Genomic DNA, 20,102 nt, shown 5'->3' with positions numbered 1-20,102 from the left:
GGTTCTAACGCTCGCATTGTTTATGTCAAATGTTAGTTCCCTCATAACACCAGAACGATCCCTCCAAATACTTAAGTTTTAGTTTCCTCACAATTCCTTTCAGTTCTCTCACAGCTCAATCAGGCATCATTCCAAAAAAAAGTACTCTGAGTACTTCGATGCTTTAGTTCCTGACGAGGCCTTCGTTTCTGCCAGATTATGAGGCCAAAGTTGGAGATACGATGGAAGAAGAAGCACTGAGTGACGAGGACTGGAGGACTCTGGAGTCTTCCTTCTCACCACAGAGAAGCGGATGTGTCTTCAGGTGGAGCTTCGTCGGACTGCAGGTCCAGGGCCGAGGTGTGAGGAGCCGGGGATCTGAGGAGTCCAGAGCAGCTTCGGTTCATCTCCCTGCACCGCTCGCAGAGCTCCACCTCCACTGCGGTGGCGCCGCCCGTCAGGTCACGTACTTTAGTTTAGGGGTCTGCGAGTTACAGGAGAGGCCGGAGAGCGACGGGATCCCGGCCGCGGCGGCGCTGGTGGCGCCGCTGTCCAGGAACATGGGGTCCAGACACGCCACTTTGGCAGCGAAGAAAGCGTGGATGCAGTGAAGAACGGCGAAGAGGTTGGAGAACTCCAGCTCCTGAAAGAGAAGCACCGAGGAACACAGTGGGATGACCAGTGGCGTGCACAGACAGACACCAGGCGGCGCCAGAGCACCTGCCCCTTGTAGTTTCTACACAGATGAAGAAACCAGTGACACTGGATGAAACATGTCTCTGAAGCTTTATATGTTCATTTGCACTCTCAAAGTCGCATTTTCAAATGGGTTCCAATGACACCTGGGCTCTTTTTGAAACCAACACCATCGCCCCCTGCTGGAATTTCCCTGGTATTACAGCTTTTCTGCACTTCAGCATTATCTTCATGTTTTACCAGCGGAGGTTGGCGCCTGGTCTGCCTCTGCAGCGCGACAAGCTAATGATGCTGCCTATATTAATAATTAATTAATCAACACAACGTGGCGACGATGGCCACACAACCAGCGTTACTGAACCGGTGCAGCAGATGATCAGTTTACTGCAACTGAATATCTAGTGTGTGTAGGTTCATTATGAGCCTTCGTTAGGCAGAGGAAACTCTTGCTGTGAGTTTCCTGCTAATTGACAAAAATGCACTGCTGTGCAAATCTACATTTGTTTTTGTACTATATTAAAAAAACTAATTGAAATAATAATGTATAAATATTTCTCAGTGGTTTGATGTTTGTGAATTTTTGTGCTCATCGCTCACATCCTTTGCATCTCCTGGAGGCTGAACACATCGGTCATAAGACTCGCCGTTCAGGAGGATAGACGGACCCACCTCTTCTTTTTCTGACTGGCTCATATCAAGACTCTGACTGGTTTGATTGGTTCACAACAGCATCAGTTAAATGACTCCAACATGACTCCATTGGACAGATCCACTGTTCCCCAATAACAAAGCACCTGCAAAGATTCTGTCTCCATCTCCCCCATAACACAAATCAGAACGCAGCTGGAGTTCAGTCGGGTCGCATTAACCGTCTGCTGTGCTGAGCTTAGTGTAGTCTGCTGTTAGCATTAGCCTGCTAACTGACCTGCAGAACGAGGACAGTCGGGAGCGCTCGTTTCTTTCTGACTGGGCTGACTCACCTTTGCTTCGATGGATTTGGAATCTTGATTTTGGAAGAGAAACTTGATTTTGCTCTTTCCGTCGTCAGAGGAGCCTTTGAGCTGAGAGAACTTGTATCTCCACAGAACCGCCTGCAGGGTGAAGAGGGACTTCAGTGAAGTTTGTTCATGACATCTTAGTCAATATTCAACTTAATGCTTCTTGGTTTTGTGTTGAACAATTCCAACAAGTTGACTGATTAAACCTGCAGTCTTATTGATCCATGATCAGTGCTCCCCTCCCAAAGACACGCTTCCTGTTCTGTTGTCAATGAGACAGCCGCAGAGTGCTTGGTGTGAACAGAATTCAACAGCAGTCTGACCAGACTCTGAGGTTCTCCAGGTTCCTGGAGGACACCTGACCCTGATTCTGGGTAACTCAGCGGACTGAGGCCTGCAGCCCACATTAGAAACGTCTGTATATCTGTGTAACTGCTCAGAGCAGATGAGTTCCAGCTGTCATCAACAGCAAGACACACAGCAGTGTTTGTCAGCAGCAGACTCGACCCACATCAAGTCCAGAACCAATCCTCCCGTGAGATTAGCATCTTGTTAGAGCTCTAACCTGGACTGTCCGGGGTGCCACTGGAACTGAAGTGCTGCCAGTGAACATGTGTGTATAGCTGTCACTCTACATGCGTAGAAGTGAAAGAGAGGCAGCTGAATCTTCCTCTTCCTCACCTTAGAGGCAGCGTCGAAACAAACGAACCCAGAGGTGAAGTCGATGGTGAGTCCCATCAGGTGACTCTCCATGATGCAGGCGTATGTCTTACTCTGCAGGACAGAGGAGTGGTTAGTACAGCACAGAGATTATAATCTGACAGGAATATGCTCTATACTCTGATGTCAGAGGAGGAAGACGCTCTATAATCTGATCAATAAAATTGCAGAAAACAGCTTGAAGGGCTGGAAAAGTCACCCCGAGGATACATGGATCAGTGCACATGCATGGAACGTGCACTGCGTGAGTCGAAACTGTAGCATGAGAGGAAGCGCATGCGGACGCGAGACATGCTGACGCGGAAAGCAACTGAACCTGGAACAGAGGACTGAACCTGGAACAGAGGGGTACCTGGATCCTCTCCACCTCCAGGAACGTGGCCATCTGAAAGGCCTTCTCCCACATCAGCAGCTCCTCCTCCAGCTCCACGCTGAAGAACAGGTCCTCCCCGCTCTCCGTCTGCACACTGAAGCAGTGCCGCCGCTGATCCAGCAGGTCGTTATCCTGCACACACACACACACACAGCATGGCATTCATGGTCTCTTCAGAGCTGAGCATCAAGGTGTTTCCACAGAAAGGCCTCCTGGAGCAGTACGGAGTTATTCACTTGTGTGACATGAAGACAGATGTTCAAACATTTGGGCCTTTAACTGAACTGAAGACTTGGAAGTACTTCACTGGGAAATAAAAAGGATTTAATGAGGTCAAGGGCAATAAAGCTCATAAAACAACCCTGAGAAAAGACACGAAGGGATCCCTTCACACAGCCAAGTGTGTGTGTGTGTGTGTGTGTGCTGTGATGCTTGAAGTTGCCTCACCTTTAAAATCTTGCACATGATCTCATACACAGTGAAGCTTTTCTCCGCTCTGGTCCAGTCCCAAGTGGTGACCTGGAAACGTGACAGGAAGGAGGCTCTGTTAGAGCTGGAGACTCTGGGAGAACAGGCACTTCCCCTCTGCCATCAATCGGCTTTTCCCTCCTGTCATGATCACCAGAGTGGCTGCAGAATGTAAACAGACTTAATGATGGTCATCAATCAGGAGGCCGATCGATGCAGTGGGAATGGAGATGAGTGAGCTGTTCCCTCATTTCGAGCATCAGGAGCAGAGCCGGTGGAGAAGAGCGAGAGACAAACACTCACAGGAGGAGCACAGAACTTGAAGAGGGAGGAGCCTCTGAGAGCCAGGAACTTTGGCGAGTACATTCGGTCCTGGACGGAGTCCTGCTCCTTCTCATCCACCCAGCCCATGTAGATAATCTACAGAGACAGGTGAGGACGGAGCGTTACAGGGTCACTTCGGGTCACTTCGGGTTCTGCAGTGGAACACTGAGCGGCTCTCACCTGCTGGTTCACTGGGAAGTTCCTGTTAATCTTCTTCACCTGGAACAAGAAAAGAAAGTGTCACTGACAGCTGAATGTCCAGCAGAAACAGAACAGCTGGAAGGGGCTGTTCCTGCATGTACTCAGAAGAGTATGTGTCAGGGTGGGGGGCGGTTTCCGGTGCCCCGGCAGTCCTGACCTATGACTTCTTCCAGTGTGGATGAACCCAATGATAGCGTTTCCCATGATGCTTAGTGCCATGCCATGTCTCCCATGTAAGCAGTGAGAGTGGTAGTGTGTGTGTGATTGTGCTAAAGGTGTGTGTTTTACTAAATTATGTGTTTTATTGTATTATTTATTGTAAAGCACTTTGTGTTGTTTTTATTAATCTGAAAAGTGCTCTAGAAATAAAGTTAGGCTGATGGATGGATGGATGGATGGATGGATGGATGGATGGATGGATGGATGGATGGATGGATGGATGGATGGATGGATGGATGGATGGATGGATGGATGGATGGATTGAGGTCAGTGGAGTCGACTAGACCAAACAGCACCTGACAGACATTCAGCTGAGAAACCACAAGACCCTGGACCAGCAGAGGGTTTTAACTCGACTTCGGCTCAGCAGAACTTGGCTGAAGCCGGTTCCACACGGTTCCACACGGTTCCACACGGTTCCACACGGTTCCACACGGTTCCACACGGTTCCACACGGTTCTGCTCTACTCGGCTCAGCTCGACTGAACTTCGGCTTAACTCAGTTCGGTACGATTTGGCTGAACCTGGCTCGACTCCACTCAGCTGGGTTCCTCTCAGCTCAGATCGACTTGGTTCCACGATCCTTCTCTTTTAGAGGGTGTTTTTTGAAAATGGCGGGTTTCGCTAATGTGCGAGTCGTTCTCCTGACTCATCTAGTGACCAACCGGTGGCTGTCCACCTGCCGACGTCACATTTTCAGCTCAGCTCGTTTGGAACAGCAGCCGAGCCAGTATGGAGGAAGTATGACGAACCTGGTACTAACACGTAAAGGAAAGGCCTCCGAACCGAGTGGAGCTGAGCAGGTACCAGAGGAACGGGACAGACCGCCAGTGGACCGGCCGAGCGAACGTGAAGTGTGCACGTGAAGCGTCCCGCCCTGCCGTGTAGCGCTCACATTGTGCTTGGTGAGGCTGGAAATGTTGGCGGCGACGGCCTGAAGCCAGTCCAAACAGTCCTCAGCAGCAGGAAACTGGATCACTCCGCTACACACTCCGTCCACGGCGACCACCTGGAAGGCGTTCCTCCTGAAACCACAGAGGAAATCCAGCAGTCAAATCAGAAAGGAGAACACTGGCGGCTCAGGTTCTGCCGAAAACAGATGATAGTAAAACAACCAAAGTGCAGAACAACTGTATAACACACTGCTAAATTCAGAAATATTCATGTCACAATTTTCAACACATTCTATTAAACTGAGGAGGAGAAAGGTTCTGACCCGTGCTGCCGTAAACACCCCCCTTTTACAACCATATATTTGCATATCCAGCATTACTGACACCCCCAGCAGACATAGCCTCGGTAACTTAGGTACAGCCCATGCCCCTGTGTGATCGAACACTCTTTCCTTTCCCAGATAGCAGAAAGCAGAAACGTTTAGTGGCTGAGTGATGTTCCCAGCAGCCACCGTTCCCATTCTGTTGAGTATGGAGGGAGGTTGATGCCATCTATTGGTTTATACTGAATACATTGAATACATTCCATTGAATCCATTTCAGATCCTTTTGCCAAATAGTTCTTATGTTTCACATATGCCCTTTATTAAATCATTCAGCAGTTCTTATACTCCAGCTGCCCTTTGTGCTCCATGCTGTAATTCACAGAAGTCCTCTGAAAATTTGTTTCCTTTGGTGATGCAGTCCCTTAAACACCTCCAGAGTTACCCCTCTTTTCCACTCCATATCTTTGTATTATCTCGTCAAAGCTCATAAGCACCCCGTCCTCAAAGAGATTGCTTATTTATCAATCCATTCATTCCGTTCCATTGGTGTTTTTAAGAATCTCTGGGTATTTTTGCAGTTGAAGAGGCTGGGTTGGTTTCCTTTTTGGGGTTTTCTGAACATGATCACATGACATAGCTGGTGGCTACTATTAGCATTGAGCTTATATTTTGATATTTTGCTCTAATCCAATTTTTAAACTGAAACTTTGCACAAATGTTGAAAGTGAGCCTCCGCTGATCTTCCTGTTCTCTCTGGACGGCCACACCGTCACAGATGAAGCGTCACCAGGTGAGCAGCGAAGTGGCCGCCGTTAGCCGGGACTCACCGGCAGGTGTCGGACCCCGGCATGTACTGCGACAGGCGCGAGTGCAGCAGGGGGAGGAGGCGCAGGTCCACCCATCTCTTCTCCCAGCGCAGACCTGGAGACGTGGGCCAGGACGAGCAGGACAACGTGTCCTGGACAGGGACGCACGGGTAGACACATTCAGCTCAGCTGCTGCTAGCGATGCTAATTTTAATGCTACCACTGCTGCTGCTACTGATGCTATAGGTAATGCTGCTGCTAATGCTACTGTTGCTACGAATGATGCTAATGCTAATGCCACCACTGCTGCTGCTAATGATGCTAATGCTATTGTAATCCTGCTACCGTATAGATGACAGAATCATAGAAAGTTCATGTAAAAAAAAAATGAACTGTAGTTATTCTCCAAAAGTCATCTTATGAGACGAGCAGGAAGTTGGGCCTTACTGTGTTGTTGGGGTGGAAGTTGAGGTGCAGGCCACTGTCACACAGTGGAGACGACGTCCCGCTGCTCTGATCACTGGGAACGCCTGAGAACAAGAAGAAGATCAAAGCTTCAGACTGTTTCCTCCTGCAGAACCAGTGAGGAACAGACGAGGAGTCAAGTCACCATCCGAAGACCAGTCTCAAGACCAGTCCCAAGATCAGTCCCAAGGCCAGTCCTAAGACCAGTCCCAAGACCAGTTACAATTCCGATCCCAAGAGTAGTTCCAAAACCAGTTCCAAGTCCAGTCCCAAGACCAGTCCCCAAGATCAGTTCCAAGTGCATCCCCAAGACGAGTTCCAGGTCCTACACTTGGAGTTTCGAGCTTTTTGAGTCCTTTTTATACAAAGTCATGCTGCGCCTTTTCATCACTATATTTCACCGCTTTCAGCAGGTTTGTCTTCTGGAGTCCAGTTGAGAGCGGAGCAGAAGGTCTGTATTCAGAAAGAAGGAACCAGGTTGGTGCAATAAAGCAATAGAGATACATCCATAAGAGAACCCTGATCGTTACAGCAGAAAGAGATACATCCATGGAGAGTCCGAGCAGGGTTAAATACTGGGTTCCCCACTGGGTCAGCCTGTGGGTTGGTCTCTGGGTTGGTCTCTGGGTTGGCATGTGAGTTGGTCTATTTGTCAAGCTGTGAATCGGCCTCAGGGTCACCCTCTGGGTCAATCTATGTGTTGCCCTCTGGATTGGCCTCTGTTTTGGTCTCTGAGTTGGTCTCTGGGTCCGTATCTTTGTCAGGTTCAGGGTTGGTCTCTGGGTGGATGTTTGGATAGGCCTTACAGTTGGTCTCTAAGGTCGGTCTCTGGGTTAGCCTCTTGGCTGATGTCTGAGTTGGGCTTTGAATAGGGCTCTAGGTTGGTATCTGGGTCGACCTCTGACTCTATCTGCTGCTCATTCTTTGAGTCAGCCTCTTGGTTGGCCAGTCCCTGGGTTAGTCTCTGGGTCGGGCTCTGGGTCGATATCTTTGTTGGGTTCCTGATCGGATTCTCAGGTGTTCTCTTAGTCGCTCAGTGGGTTGCTCTTTTTTGTCAGGCTTTGAATTGCGCTCTGGGCCGGCCTCTGGGTCCGGCTCAGGGTCCATCTTTGAGCCGGACTCTGGGCTGGCCTCTGGGTCAGTTTCTGGGTTGGTCTCTTTGTTGGGTCCTGTTTCGGTCTCTTCGAAAGGCAGGTGGGTTTTGTCCAGTGTGTGTGTGTGTGTGTGTGTGTGTGTGTGTGTGTGTGTGTGTGTGTCTTACATGCGCAGTCTTCACACAGTGGCAGTTTGAGAAAGGCTGGAGTCTTCTTCAGGAAGGACACAGTCAGAGTGACTTCCTCTCCAGCGTTTCTAAGAACTTGAACCTGTAAGACAAGAGAAAAAGGTTCAACCTGCTGGCACACACACACACACACACACACACACACACACACACACACACACACACACACACACACACACACACACACACACACACACACACACACACACACACACACACACACACACACTAATGGTGACAACTAATGGGATCCGATCTCTAATAAAAAAAATAAATAAATAAACTAAAAAGGAGTGTGGAGACCTGTCAACATGGTTTACATTACATGCAATAATCCTACATGGATGTGGGGCGGTGGTTGTGGGTGGTGTTGGGGGTCTGGATGTGGGGTTCATTCACTGTTGCCTTGCCTTCCGGGGGGGTCTCTCACAGGACATGGCGGGTGCAGGTGAATGGTACAGGAATGTGCAGGTGTCTGAGTTAAAGTCGATGATTGGTGGTGTGATGTGGCGGCGGAGGTGGGCTGGAGGGGAGAGTGGAGATGGTTGGTGGTGGTGGTGATACCCTGGGCTCTGGAATACACAGCTGGAGTGCTTGGGGGAGGGGCTGTCCTGGGGTGGGTAGCATTGGACGTCTTCCCAGGAGGCGGCCTGGGTCTGGGGTCTGGGATTGCCCCAGTTGTCTGGGCCCTGAGGGCCTCTCTGACCTGCTTCTGCTCTTCCCTAAGGTCAGAGGTCATGATCACGCTGATCTTTAATCACTTTTCATATTCTGCATGTGGACTGGGTCGCCTTGTTGTCTTGTGGTGGGTTAGACTAATTGGCTATCTGGATTAGATCTCTCCTGATGCCCTGCTTTGTAATTTGACACATGGATCCTCAGCTTCACGTCCCAAATAACCACTAGCTATGTTCTCTAAATAAAGTGAGGAGACTAGTTGATTTTCTTACCACCTCCTCGTGTCGATAGCTCCTCACGTTTATTCCATTGATCTGCAAACAAGATACTCAGTCAGAGGGAATGCACTGGCAGCCTCCCAAAATGGATCACTCAGCCAATCAATCCATCAGCCAATCCATTCAATTGTCAAACATTCATCAATCCAATCACCAAACCAATCAATCAACAAGCAATCATCAATCCAATCAAATATAAATCCAATCAGTCATCAGTCAATCATCAAGCAACCGTCAATCACTCAATCCATCTGTCAATTAAGCTACACTTTAAAAATGAGCAGAGGGAGATTTATGAAGAGCAGAAAAACACATCTGAAAGAAAATAAGGCTCTCGAATTACAAACAAGGTAGAGAACATGGTAGAACAGAGAGGTCTGGAGGCCCACCCCCTGACCCAGACCCTCTGGTTCTGTTGTGGTCCAGGTCTTATTCTGGGGATCACAGTCCACACAGAGTCCACACAGAATGGGATATAAGATGAATCTTCAGATCAGCTCTTCAGCGCTCTGCTCCATATTCATGTGTCTGAAAGCCGGAAGAACGACGCTGCCGTGACCAAGGAAAACACGGGGAGAACCATGACGCAGATCCCGGAGCTCTTCAGTGGAACATAACATATCATCATGAGTCGTAAAAGTCTAATTTAGCTTGCAGTGACCCTGAATCTGAGAGACGTCTGCGATCAGCTGTGAGGCTGCGATGGCTCAACACCTGGAACTCCACGACGGACAGACGGGGGCTCAGCATGCTTTCTAACGGTCCCTTCGACTGACAGAGAAGCACACGCCTCCACTGCGTCGCTGGGTTTTCCTCTCAGCTGACTGCTCCAGTCCAAAAGAATTCAACGGTCCAAAAGATCCATGACTCATTCACCATAAGGAGACACGAGTCTTTGGTGAAACCTCCACTCAGGGCTCCATCCACATCTCCACCCAGACCTCCACCCAGACGTCCTCCTCTGGACGGATCACCAGTCTGTCACAGGGCCAACACGAACAGACAAACAGCCATTCACTCTCACATTCACACCGAGGGGCAATTTAGAGTTACCAGTTAACCTCACATGCATGATTTTGGACCGTGGGAGGAAGCCGGGGTACCTGGAGGGAACCCACACACACACACACACACACACACACACACACACAGGGAGAACATGCAAACCTCACACTGAAAGGCCCCAGGCCCCGGCCGGTATTTGAATCCTAGGACGTTCTTTCTGTGAGGCCAGAGCGCTCCACCGCATTGCAGTGTTCCACAGCATTCCACACAATTCCTCATCAGATGAGTGTTGGGGGGACTGATATTCTCACATTGTCACTCAGTCCTTGAACATGTGGCAGAGGAACCATGAGAGAGAGAGACGGCTCTGATCGTACCTGAAGGATGCTGTCCCCGATGAAGAGCAGTCCCGAGAGTTCAGCTGCACGGAAAACAGTCGTTTTAGTTTTCGGGAATGAGAGGAGCAGGTGGCGGCACTAGAACACCGCCTCGTGACATCACAGCCATACCTTTTTGTTCTTTGGATATTTTGGAAATGACGACGGGGATTTTGTGCTCCGCTCCTCCCTGAAACACACACCCGGACCAAACAGATCACAAAGCTGCAGCTGGTGAAGACGACCGAGTCGCTGACTGATTACCTTGATGCTCAGACCGAAGCCTCCAATCGTCTGTCTGCGGATGGTCACAGTCCGCTCCTGGAGACAAGCAGGCAAAGGAAATCACAACTACACTGCAACTACAATATGATCACACCGTGACAACAGTGGCAGCGCAATGCTACTGTAACTACAATGACAACCACACTGCAACTACAACTACAATGATACTGCACCTGCATTTACAACCATACTGCAACTACCTCTATAACTATTGCTGCAACTGCAATGACAACCACACTACAACTACAACTACAGCCACACTGCAACTATGTCAACCACACTGAAACTACAATGAAAAAAGCCACATTGAAACTGACACAACAACTACACTGCAACTACAATGACAACCGGGGCGACTGTAGCTCAGTTGGTAGAGCGGGTCGTCTTATAACCGGAAGGTTGGCGGTTTGATCCCCGCTCCTGCAGGCATAAAACTGTTGTTGTGTCGTTGGGCAAGACACTTCACTCACCTTACCAGTATGAAAGTAGTGTGAGAGTGGTGGTGGTCGGAGGCGCAGACTGGCAGCCTCGCCTCCGTCAGTCTGCCCCAGGGCAGCTGTAGCTACAATAAGAGGGGGGACCCAAAAGTTTCCGGACTGATTCTATTAATAAAAAAATACAATGAATTTCCGACTTTGGCCGCTAGATGTTGCTACAGGATAACCTCATGCATAACTGCGCCAGGTTTGGTCTTCCCCCGTGATGCGGTCAGCTGACAGTCACTGTTTGTGTTGACAGAGTGACACCCCGCTCTTCGATTTTTCAAGATGGCGGATATCCACGGATATGCGCTCTGTCAAAACATTTTGTTTTTTATTGGGAAAACCAGCGGCAGAAACACTCACCATGTTGCAGACATTCTTTAAGAAGGATTCTTAGGGTGTCTGAGTGGTTTGGGCCCTTTAAGAGTAATCAGATTACATCACGAAGACCAGGCACGCAGAGGACAACAATCCACTTCCAGAACAGAGGAAAACGTCACAAAAACTGAAGAAGACATCATGGTAGATCCACGCAGGACTTTTGATGACATTGCAGAACTGATGGGAGTATTGTAGAGATCCAGACAGATAATCCTCAGGCAGTTATTAGAAGCAGTGAGACGAAGGCTCCCGGAAATGGCCGCATCATAACAGACAGCAGACCACAGGACGCCCCGTTACGCACAGAAACAGCACCAAATGTTGTGCGTAAAGCATATTTTTGGACTAAAACCGTGACCAGCCAGCCTCCCCCCCGCCATATTCCCCTGATCTGGCCCCAGGCGACTGCTTTTTGTTGTCAAAGATGAAACTGGAGCGGCAGCGGAAAGGTAAGACAGGCATACAGGCGGGGGAGGGAAAATCGAAGTTCTATCTTATCGGCACAGTTACGCGCGGTCATGGCGACTCTTCCGAACAGTGAAAATCTCCGGTGCAGCGTTGTATTCAAGCCAAAGGAGAGTATTTTGGAGGTGACAGTTTCAAATAATTGCGAAGATTAAAAAATAAAAAGTTATAACCACAGTCCGGGGACTTTTGGGTCCACCCTCGTAAAAGCTTACCACCACCCAGTATGGAGAGAATGAATAATGCAATGTAAAGCGTCTTTGAGTGTCTAATAAAGCACTATATTAAACCAGTGTATTATTATTAACCACACTGCAACTACAACTAGACGGCAACTACATCTACAACCACATTGCAACTACAACTACACTGCTACTACAAAAACAATACTGCAACTACAATGAAAACCATACTGCAACTACACATGAAGAACTGCGTGACGGCAGAGAGCACGGCGCAGATTGCCACTTTGAAAGAGTTTACTTGTTTTTGGACAGTTATGGGACATCAAACCTGCGGGTCACGGAGCACCGCCTGTGTCTTGCGTCTTGCGCTCTGCCATTGTGGCATGCGGCGTGCATGGGTGAGATATCGCGCATTGCCAGGATTGTTGCTTTTTGTATAGTTCACAGAGATACAAGCGTAGTTTGATGTCAAATTGCATACCTGTTACACAAAATGTGTACAGGTAGACAGGTCTGCTACGATAACTGTACTGCTGCTACAACGACAACCATATTGCAACTGTAACAACAAATATACTGCAACTAAAGCTATGACAACCACGGCAACCACACTGCAACTATGATGACAGCCACATGGCAATTACAGCTGCAATGACAACCACACTGCAACTGCGATGACAGATACACTGCAACTATAGCTACAACAATGACATCCACACTGCAACTGTGATGAGAGCCACACTGCGACTAAAGCTGCGACTACAGCTGCAATGACAACCACACTACAACTAAAGCTACAATGACAACCACACCGCAACTACCGTTGCAATGAAAATCGCACTGCACCTAAAGCTGCAACGACGACAACCACATTACAGCTACGACAACCATATTGCAACTGTAATGACAACTACACAGCGGCAACCATACTACAACCAAAGCTACACCAACAACCACAGCACAACTACAGCTGCAAGGGCGACAACCACACTGCAACTGCAACGACAGCTTGATTCGATTGTTCCTCTGAAGATAAAAACAACAACTCAATCATGTCCTTAGCCATGATTGAGGGATCACGAACAGAACATCAATCGCGGCTGATCCATTGATCTAATGAGACAAGCTAGACCCAGCGGGTTACGGCTGAACGATATGGGCAAAATTTCATATCTCGATATCCATGCCAGACATCTCGATATCGATACGATAAATTACAATGGATTCAGCGAAAGTTAAGCATTTTTCAGAAAAATATAAACATCATAATACAAAAGGATGTTAAAAAAAATGCAGTTTTATTTATGAGAACTCACTGCCACTACCACCAAACTCGTTTGTGCAGATTCTGCAACCGCCCTCTGCCATCAGCTGTCAGCCAGTAAACGAGGTTTGTGGTTGGCTGGCCTTACCTGTGCATGGGCAAGCTTACATGCAGGGCAAGCAGGGGAAATCTTGATATCGCTGATTTTGAGAAACTAATGTCCAGAATGTTCATATCGCGATATCGATATGATAATGATATATCGTTCAGCCCTACAGTGGGTGCAAGACATTTACTGAACCCCGGCTCCTACCCAGTTTCACTTCACTTCTCACCTTTCTTTCTAGCAATGCTTCATGACTATGTGTGATTAACCGTTGTTTCTGTTGTAGTCTATGAACCGTCATGATCTTGATCCACCTGCTTGAGTGGAGCATTGCTGAACTGATACAAGAAATGTATCTGTCTGTCCTATCTCTTTCTCTGTCCCCACACCTCAACCAGAATAGCAGAAAGCTGCCACCTCTGAGCCTGGTTCTGCAGGGTTCTCCTCCTCTGAGCCTGGTTCTGCAGGTTTCTCCTCCTCTGAGCCTGGTTCTGCAGGGTTCTCCTCCTCTGAGCCTGGTTCTGCAGGGTTCTCCTCCTCTGAGCCTGGTTCTGCAGGTTTCTCCTCCTCTGAGCCTGGTTCTGCAGGGTTCTCCTCCTCTGAGCCTGGTTCTGCAGGGTTCTCCTCCTCTGAGCCTGGTTCTGCAGGGTTCTCCTCCTCTGAGCCTGGTTCTGCTGGTTTCTCCTCCTCTGAGCCTGGTTCTGCAGGTTTCTTCCTTTTAAAAGAGAGTTTTTCCTTTCCACAGTGGCCTATGCTTGCTCATGTGGATCTGTTGGGTTTTCTCTCGAAAAGTGTCCAGAAATGACTGTGTTGTATTTGGCACAACACAAATAAAGCTGAACTGAAATGAATTGAACAACTATACTGCAACTACAGCTACAGCGCCAACCATACTATAACAAAAGCTACAGCAAACACACCACAGCAAACACACTACAGCAAACACACCACAGCAAACACACCACAACTACAGTCATACTGCAACGATAATTGTGACTGAATTAACAGCCAGACAGTAACTACATGCATAACTACAACAGCAACTAGTCGCAACTAACAACCAACGTGCAGTGACAGTCGTGACTACAGTCACACTGCGACCACAACTATAACAACACATCACAGTTAAAAGGACAACCATACCACACTGACAACCACACTCTAACTACAGCGGCAACTGCAGCTGGAACTACAACCGTGACACAAATACAGCACAACTGAAATATTGAATAGCATCTGTCCAGCAGTCTGCCACCCCCGCCCCCCTTTAAACATTTCGTGAAAGATGCAGTTCAGAAGAAGAATTTATTCATGAAGGAGAAAGCTGTAAGATGTGAACCCGAGTGAGACTGAAGCCTTCAAGCTGTGTGTGTGTGTGTGTGTGTGTGTGTGTGTGTGTGTGTGTGTGTGTGTGTGTGTGTGTGTGTGTGTGTGTGTGTGTGTGTGAGACTTACACTGGAGTAGAAAGGCTCTCCTGACACACAGATGACGTCTTGTTCCTGAATGGTCAGAATATCTTTGGCCAGGTGGAGTCGAACATTAAAGGGCTCCTCATTACCTTCCTGCATCAGATAAATCCCAGTCTTTATCTGTGAACACACACACACACACACACACACACACACACACACACACACACACACACACACACACACACACACACACACACACACACACTTTGTTCAGTACAGTCTCTCACAGGAAATTAATCTTTTCCACAAGATTCAAACAGGAAGGAAGAGAAAAATGACTAAAAAAACATTCAAACATTCAAAGAAGAAAGAACTGAACTGTGTTCCACTGTATTTATTCACTTTAGGTGTTTTGTGTCAAATGTCATATTTGTAGTAATAACCAACTCACAGTGTTGGTTCTACTGGACCTGAGTGCTGCTTTTGACCCAGTAGTCGACCATCACATAATAAACAGACTGAGACACCTGGTGGGCCTCTCTGGTATTGTTGCCCAGTTTCAGGTCCCATTCATTTTAACCTCTTCATGCTTCCTCTTGGGGACGTCATCAGGAGACAGGCATCAGTTTCCATGGTTACGCTGACGATACTCAGGGTCACATCGCCGTGTCTCCTGATGACTCAGGGCCAATAGAAACCCTTTTAACTGTATTTCAGACATCAAGTCAGGGATGGCAGTGAATTTTCTGCAGCTCAACCAGGACAAGACTGAGGTTTTAGTTATCGGTCCCGAAGGCCAGAGGGAGAAACTTTAAACAAAACTAGATTTTAAACCAGCACAATCGGTTAAAAACCTGAGTTTGATTTTTGACTTTCAGCTGAATTTTATCCCGCATATTAAAAGTATAGCTAAGATTGGATTTTATCACCTTAAGAGTATAGCCAGAGCTGCCTGTTTCTCTCTCAGGCCAGCAGGAGGCGCTAATTCAGCTTTATCTCCTGTCAGTTAGATTACTGTAATGCCTTGCTCTCTGGTCTTCCCAAAAAGAGTGTTTCAAACCTCCAATTATTACAAAATTCAGCTGCACGGGTGCTCACGAGGACCGGGGGCGGGGCCACATTACACCAGGTTTAAAGACGCTGCATTGGCTTCCTGTCCGCGTCAGGATGCGTTTTAAGGTTCTGTCATTAGTTTTTAAATGTCTTAACATTTTTACTCCTTCTAATTTAGCTGATAAGTTTTTACTTGTTTAACTTCCCGAGGGGGTCCTTCACACTGGGGGGTCCTTCACACTGGGGGGTCCTTCACACTGGGACTTTGATCTGGTTGACTGTGGGGGATCCTGTGTGCAAGTCTGGCTGGGGGGCTCCACACCTTGGTCTGGGGGTGGGGTCCCGGTCTGGTGGGGTGGGGGGGCCGGGTGCCGGAGTCCCAGCAGCCTTGGCCCATGACTTCTCTCGGTGCGGACGGCCCCATTGGGGGTGTTTCCAGTGATGCTCAGTGCCATGCCATGTCTTACAAATGCATGTGACGAGAGTGGGACGGAGTGTGTGTGTCTGTGTGTGTCTGTGTGTGTGTGTGTGTGTGTGTGTGTGTGTGTGTGTGAGTGCACGTGCAATTTTGGTGAAGGTGTCGCTGCTTTTTTTTTTATTATATATTGATTTTTGTTTTATTATTTTAATACTGTAACACACTTTGAGTTGCCTTTTCAATGTGAAAAGTGCGTTATCGATAAAGACTGATTTCTTTTGAAGTGTGACGTTACGAGCAGGCAGGCTGATAAAGTCTGCCTTTTGGTGTTCCACTTTCATTTGAAGCGTTTCAAAATAGCTTCTGCCCTTTAACACATGATGAGCACGTGACCGGAGGACAGAGAAGCTGTGTGACCCCTCCCTCCCCCCTCCCCCTCTAACCCAGCCACGTCAGGCTTTGTTTGTTGTGGGTTTCGCTGTGGGAGACGTCACATAACTTTGGTCCATTTTTAAAAACAGTCAGTGGTGTTAACACATCAGTGCCACCAAAACGTGGAAGTGAGGCAACATCCAGGCATGTTGTTCGGGGGGAGTTATTAATGATGTGATTGATTTTATCTGTTGCAGGCAAAAAAAAAAAAAATGTCTGTATGATGCTATTCTAGCGCATCTTAAAGCAGAACTTTGCAACTTTTTTTGCCGCAATAAATGTGTTTCAGAATCCCTGTGGGGGTAAACAAAGACTTGTCACGGTGATTCGCCGGTCCCTCCACTCCCCCCGGGGTCTGTGTCCTGAAAACAGCGCTTGCAATTTCAGAGGAGCGACCCGACTACATCTCGCGAGAACAAACCTGCTTCACGGCGCTCCTACGGAATTACAAGTATAAAAGCTGTTGGAGTGCGATATCTGTCATTGTGTTGCAATAGACGATCTTTGCATGATGTGTTGATTGGTTCTAATTTCCGTTTGGTAACTGAAAAATAAAGAGGAGTGCCACCTCCTCTCGTAGAAGTGAGCGCGAGTGAGTTCGCTATAGAAGTGTTTGTTTTTTTGTTGTGTTTGTTTGAGTGTGCGAGGCAGGCATGTCTAGCAACCGCAGGAAGTTCCCGGGCAGCGCGAAGAACTGCCGCTGCAGAAGATTTAACAAAAGCGCGTAAAACAAACACGAAACCCTCGCCAGCGTTAGCAACGCCGTCCTTAGGTGCTCACGGATGGCAGAACCAAAAAGACAGAAAAAAAGCTTTGTCTAACGAGCGGAAAAAAAGGAAACGGGAGTGGGACGCTCTCCTATCATGCCATAGAGCCATGTTTAACTTATAAAACAAGCTTTTAGAGCAACATTTTAACCTCAAATAACATTCTGAACTTGTGATATCAGGCTTGAAACAGATGCAACTTAACATTTGTTTGACAAAAAAAACGGCGCCTGTTACGTCATTGCAATAACTCTCTCGCGAGGCGGCTCTGGTCAGATTCACTGTGTTCCACCAACCTCTTCATTTGAAGTCTTGAACTCCATGTGCTGCTACACCGTGAGGAGGACTGCGGACAGAAACAGGACAGACAGGTCAGAGTCAGGTGTTTGAGGAGGGAGATGCTCTGTAATCTGGAGTTTATCTCTTTTTAAAGAAGCTGGTTGATGAACCAGTCACATGAAGATGCATTATCAAACCAGCTCAGATAATCTTCTAACATGCAGACAGTTGTAGAAAGAGAAGCTAACTGCTAATGCTAATCCCAGCTCCCTTGGATACAGGCTCACGCTCATGCGTCTTGCAGTGGGACTTGTTTGCTGGCGCTGTCAGGAGGAATGAGTCTGTTCAGACTAATGAAGCTCCACCTGCAGTAAACAGGAGACTGATGGGTGATTCAGGTTCAAAGTGAAGCTTCAGATCAGTTTAAAATCACAGTGGACCACTCAGCAGAATGGAGGGAGACAGCAGCTCTACAACTTTTTCACCTGTGATCAAATCAGAGCGTGCCGAGGCTTCATGAAGTGACTGAGTCATTTATCAGCGCTGCTCAGCTGTGTGAGGAGCTACACGTCCGTCAGCACCTCAGCAGAAAGGCCCTCGGCGCCGTCCTTCGTCAGCCATCAAGCGGTCGGAGCCACAGCAGGGCGGAGTCCCTCCTCCGAGCTGCTGGGGGCGCTGTGGGGGAGCTGTGGTGCAGTTACAGGCTCATCTTCATGCTGCAAGCAGAAACGGGTCAGGAGAGCTGATCAGAAGGGGTCTGGTCCAGGACGGACTCCGGCTACGGTTCATGCTCATGCAGAAGACTGGTTCATGGAGCGACATCTGGTGGAGACATGTGTGAAGGATGTGTGACGTGTGATACAGAGAGAGACAGTGATATTTCACTGCTTCGTGTCGTGATGTCACTCCTTGAGCCTTTTATCAACACAAGATTAAAGTAGAGAAACTAAAACACCGTACTGTATTCTTCATATCTCCTGAAAATATGCAAACAGGAGAAAAAAACAAACACAAATTCACAGAAAAGACTATGAAGAGGAAACCTGAAGCGGAGGACTTGTCCCTGAGAGACACTCCAGCCTGCAACTGCTGGTTGAGCCTCAGAGCTGACTCTGGTCCATCCAGCTCCACTCAGCTCAGGAATTCAGAAAATGAGGCAAAACCCAGAATTCATCTCAATATGAAGTCAAATTCTAATCCTAAACTGTGTGGAGGAGGGAGTTCAGACATTTGACTTCACACAGAGGGAACCTCAGCTCAAAAACGGACAAAGATTCACAAAGCATCAAAGAAGTGTGAGAAACTGACCAACTGCAGCTCAAACTAAACAAAGGATCAAATTCAGAGTCCAGTGTGAAGGCTCCCAAAACTAAAGATAGAAGTGTCAGAGAAGTCCCTGGTCTGATCCAGCGGGTGTTCTGGTGAAAACCTCCAGGGATCCTCCAGAGAGTGTTTCCTCCTTGGAAGTCGTGCTGTGAATGCGTGAGGACGCCAGCGGCCCCCGGTTCCTCTCAGTAAGCCACTGTGTCTCAGAGCCTCGAATCAGATGGACCGGGGTCCGCTCTGCATGTAAATCAAGACCTCTGTGAACTGAGAACAAACCGGGTTGTTTCTGACCTGCAGGAGAATGGCGGGAAGTCCTCACGGCCCCAAAATCACATGTTTAAGCCAGTCAGAAAACAAGTTCAAGAACCAGTTTAAACCATTACAGTTTCTGTCCATTGGTTTGTCTCATTTCTTGAAACAGAAGTTCAATTTTCAAAACTAAGATCATTTGGCAAAACGGTCTCACATTTCAGCACAACACCACAGTTCACCTGCTGAAGCTCATCTCGCTCCCAAAACTGTTCACTCATGTTTCAGTGACATTTATTTCCCATACAAACAGTCAGTGGCACCAAAATGCTTCTTCTCAGTTGCTTTGGCGTATTTCTCCAAACAGACTGAACTTTCTCAATTCTCTTGGTTCCCTTGTCAGAAACGACCTGGTCGGTTCAGCAGAACCACGGTCCACCTGTCAAAGACCGGATCTCTTCCAAAACAGTTCACTCAGGTCACAACACTACATTTCTTTCTCAAACAAATGGTCAAGGCCCTCAAAATGTTTAGTCTCTTTGGCATCGTGTGGCTGACAGTCAAAATGTTTAGTTAGTAGGAACACTGACATTTCCCTAAAGTCCGTCTCTCTGTCTGAGCCCAGTCCTTCATTCACAATGGTAACTGTGCTAGCTTTATTTTTTAGTTGTTCAGCTAACAGAATGCATATTGTATAAGAAGCTGAAGGAGAAAAAAAACATTTTACAGTAAAAAAAAAAAAACCAAGGAAACGATCATTTTCATTCACACACAAAGTAACTTCCATCCATCAGAGTTCAACGTACTGCGATACTGCGACAAACAAAAAGGATAAATGTATGTAGCCCACAGTGCTGTAAATGAAGCTCCTCCCCCTCCTCCCCCTCCCCTGACTGTCCTCCTCACCCCC

The 20,102-nt window shown here is 47.9% G+C and overlaps 1 protein-coding gene across 1 annotated transcript; it reads right to left on the bottom strand.

Moving 5' to 3' along the window:
- Positions 1–436: 436 nt before the first annotated feature.
- On the bottom strand, positions 437–17,661 carry sntg1 (syntrophin, gamma 1). Its single transcript, XM_030114725.1, has 17 exons — positions 17,635–17,661; positions 14,711–14,845; positions 10,353–10,409; positions 10,221–10,278; positions 10,089–10,132; positions 8,701–8,742; positions 7,730–7,832; positions 6,451–6,533; positions 6,025–6,155; positions 4,874–5,003; positions 3,739–3,777; positions 3,538–3,654; positions 3,214–3,285; positions 2,752–2,898; positions 2,355–2,453; positions 1,656–1,766; positions 437–622 (listed from the first exon to the last, which is right to left on the bottom strand). The coding sequence occupies exons 1-17, from the start codon at positions 17,659–17,661 to the stop codon at positions 437–439; spliced, it is 1,581 nt and encodes a 526-aa protein (XP_029970585.1).
- Positions 17,662–20,102: the final 2,441 nt, after the last annotated feature.

The sequence above is a fragment of the Salarias fasciatus genome, chromosome 18, assembly GCF_902148845.1.
Source record: "Salarias fasciatus chromosome 18, fSalaFa1.1, whole genome shotgun sequence".
In the NCBI taxonomy this organism is placed as follows: Eukaryota; Metazoa; Chordata; class Actinopteri; order Blenniiformes; family Blenniidae; genus Salarias; species Salarias fasciatus.
The sequence above is the reverse complement of the archived record's forward strand: the minus strand, read 5'-3'. Positions and strand labels throughout refer to the sequence as shown.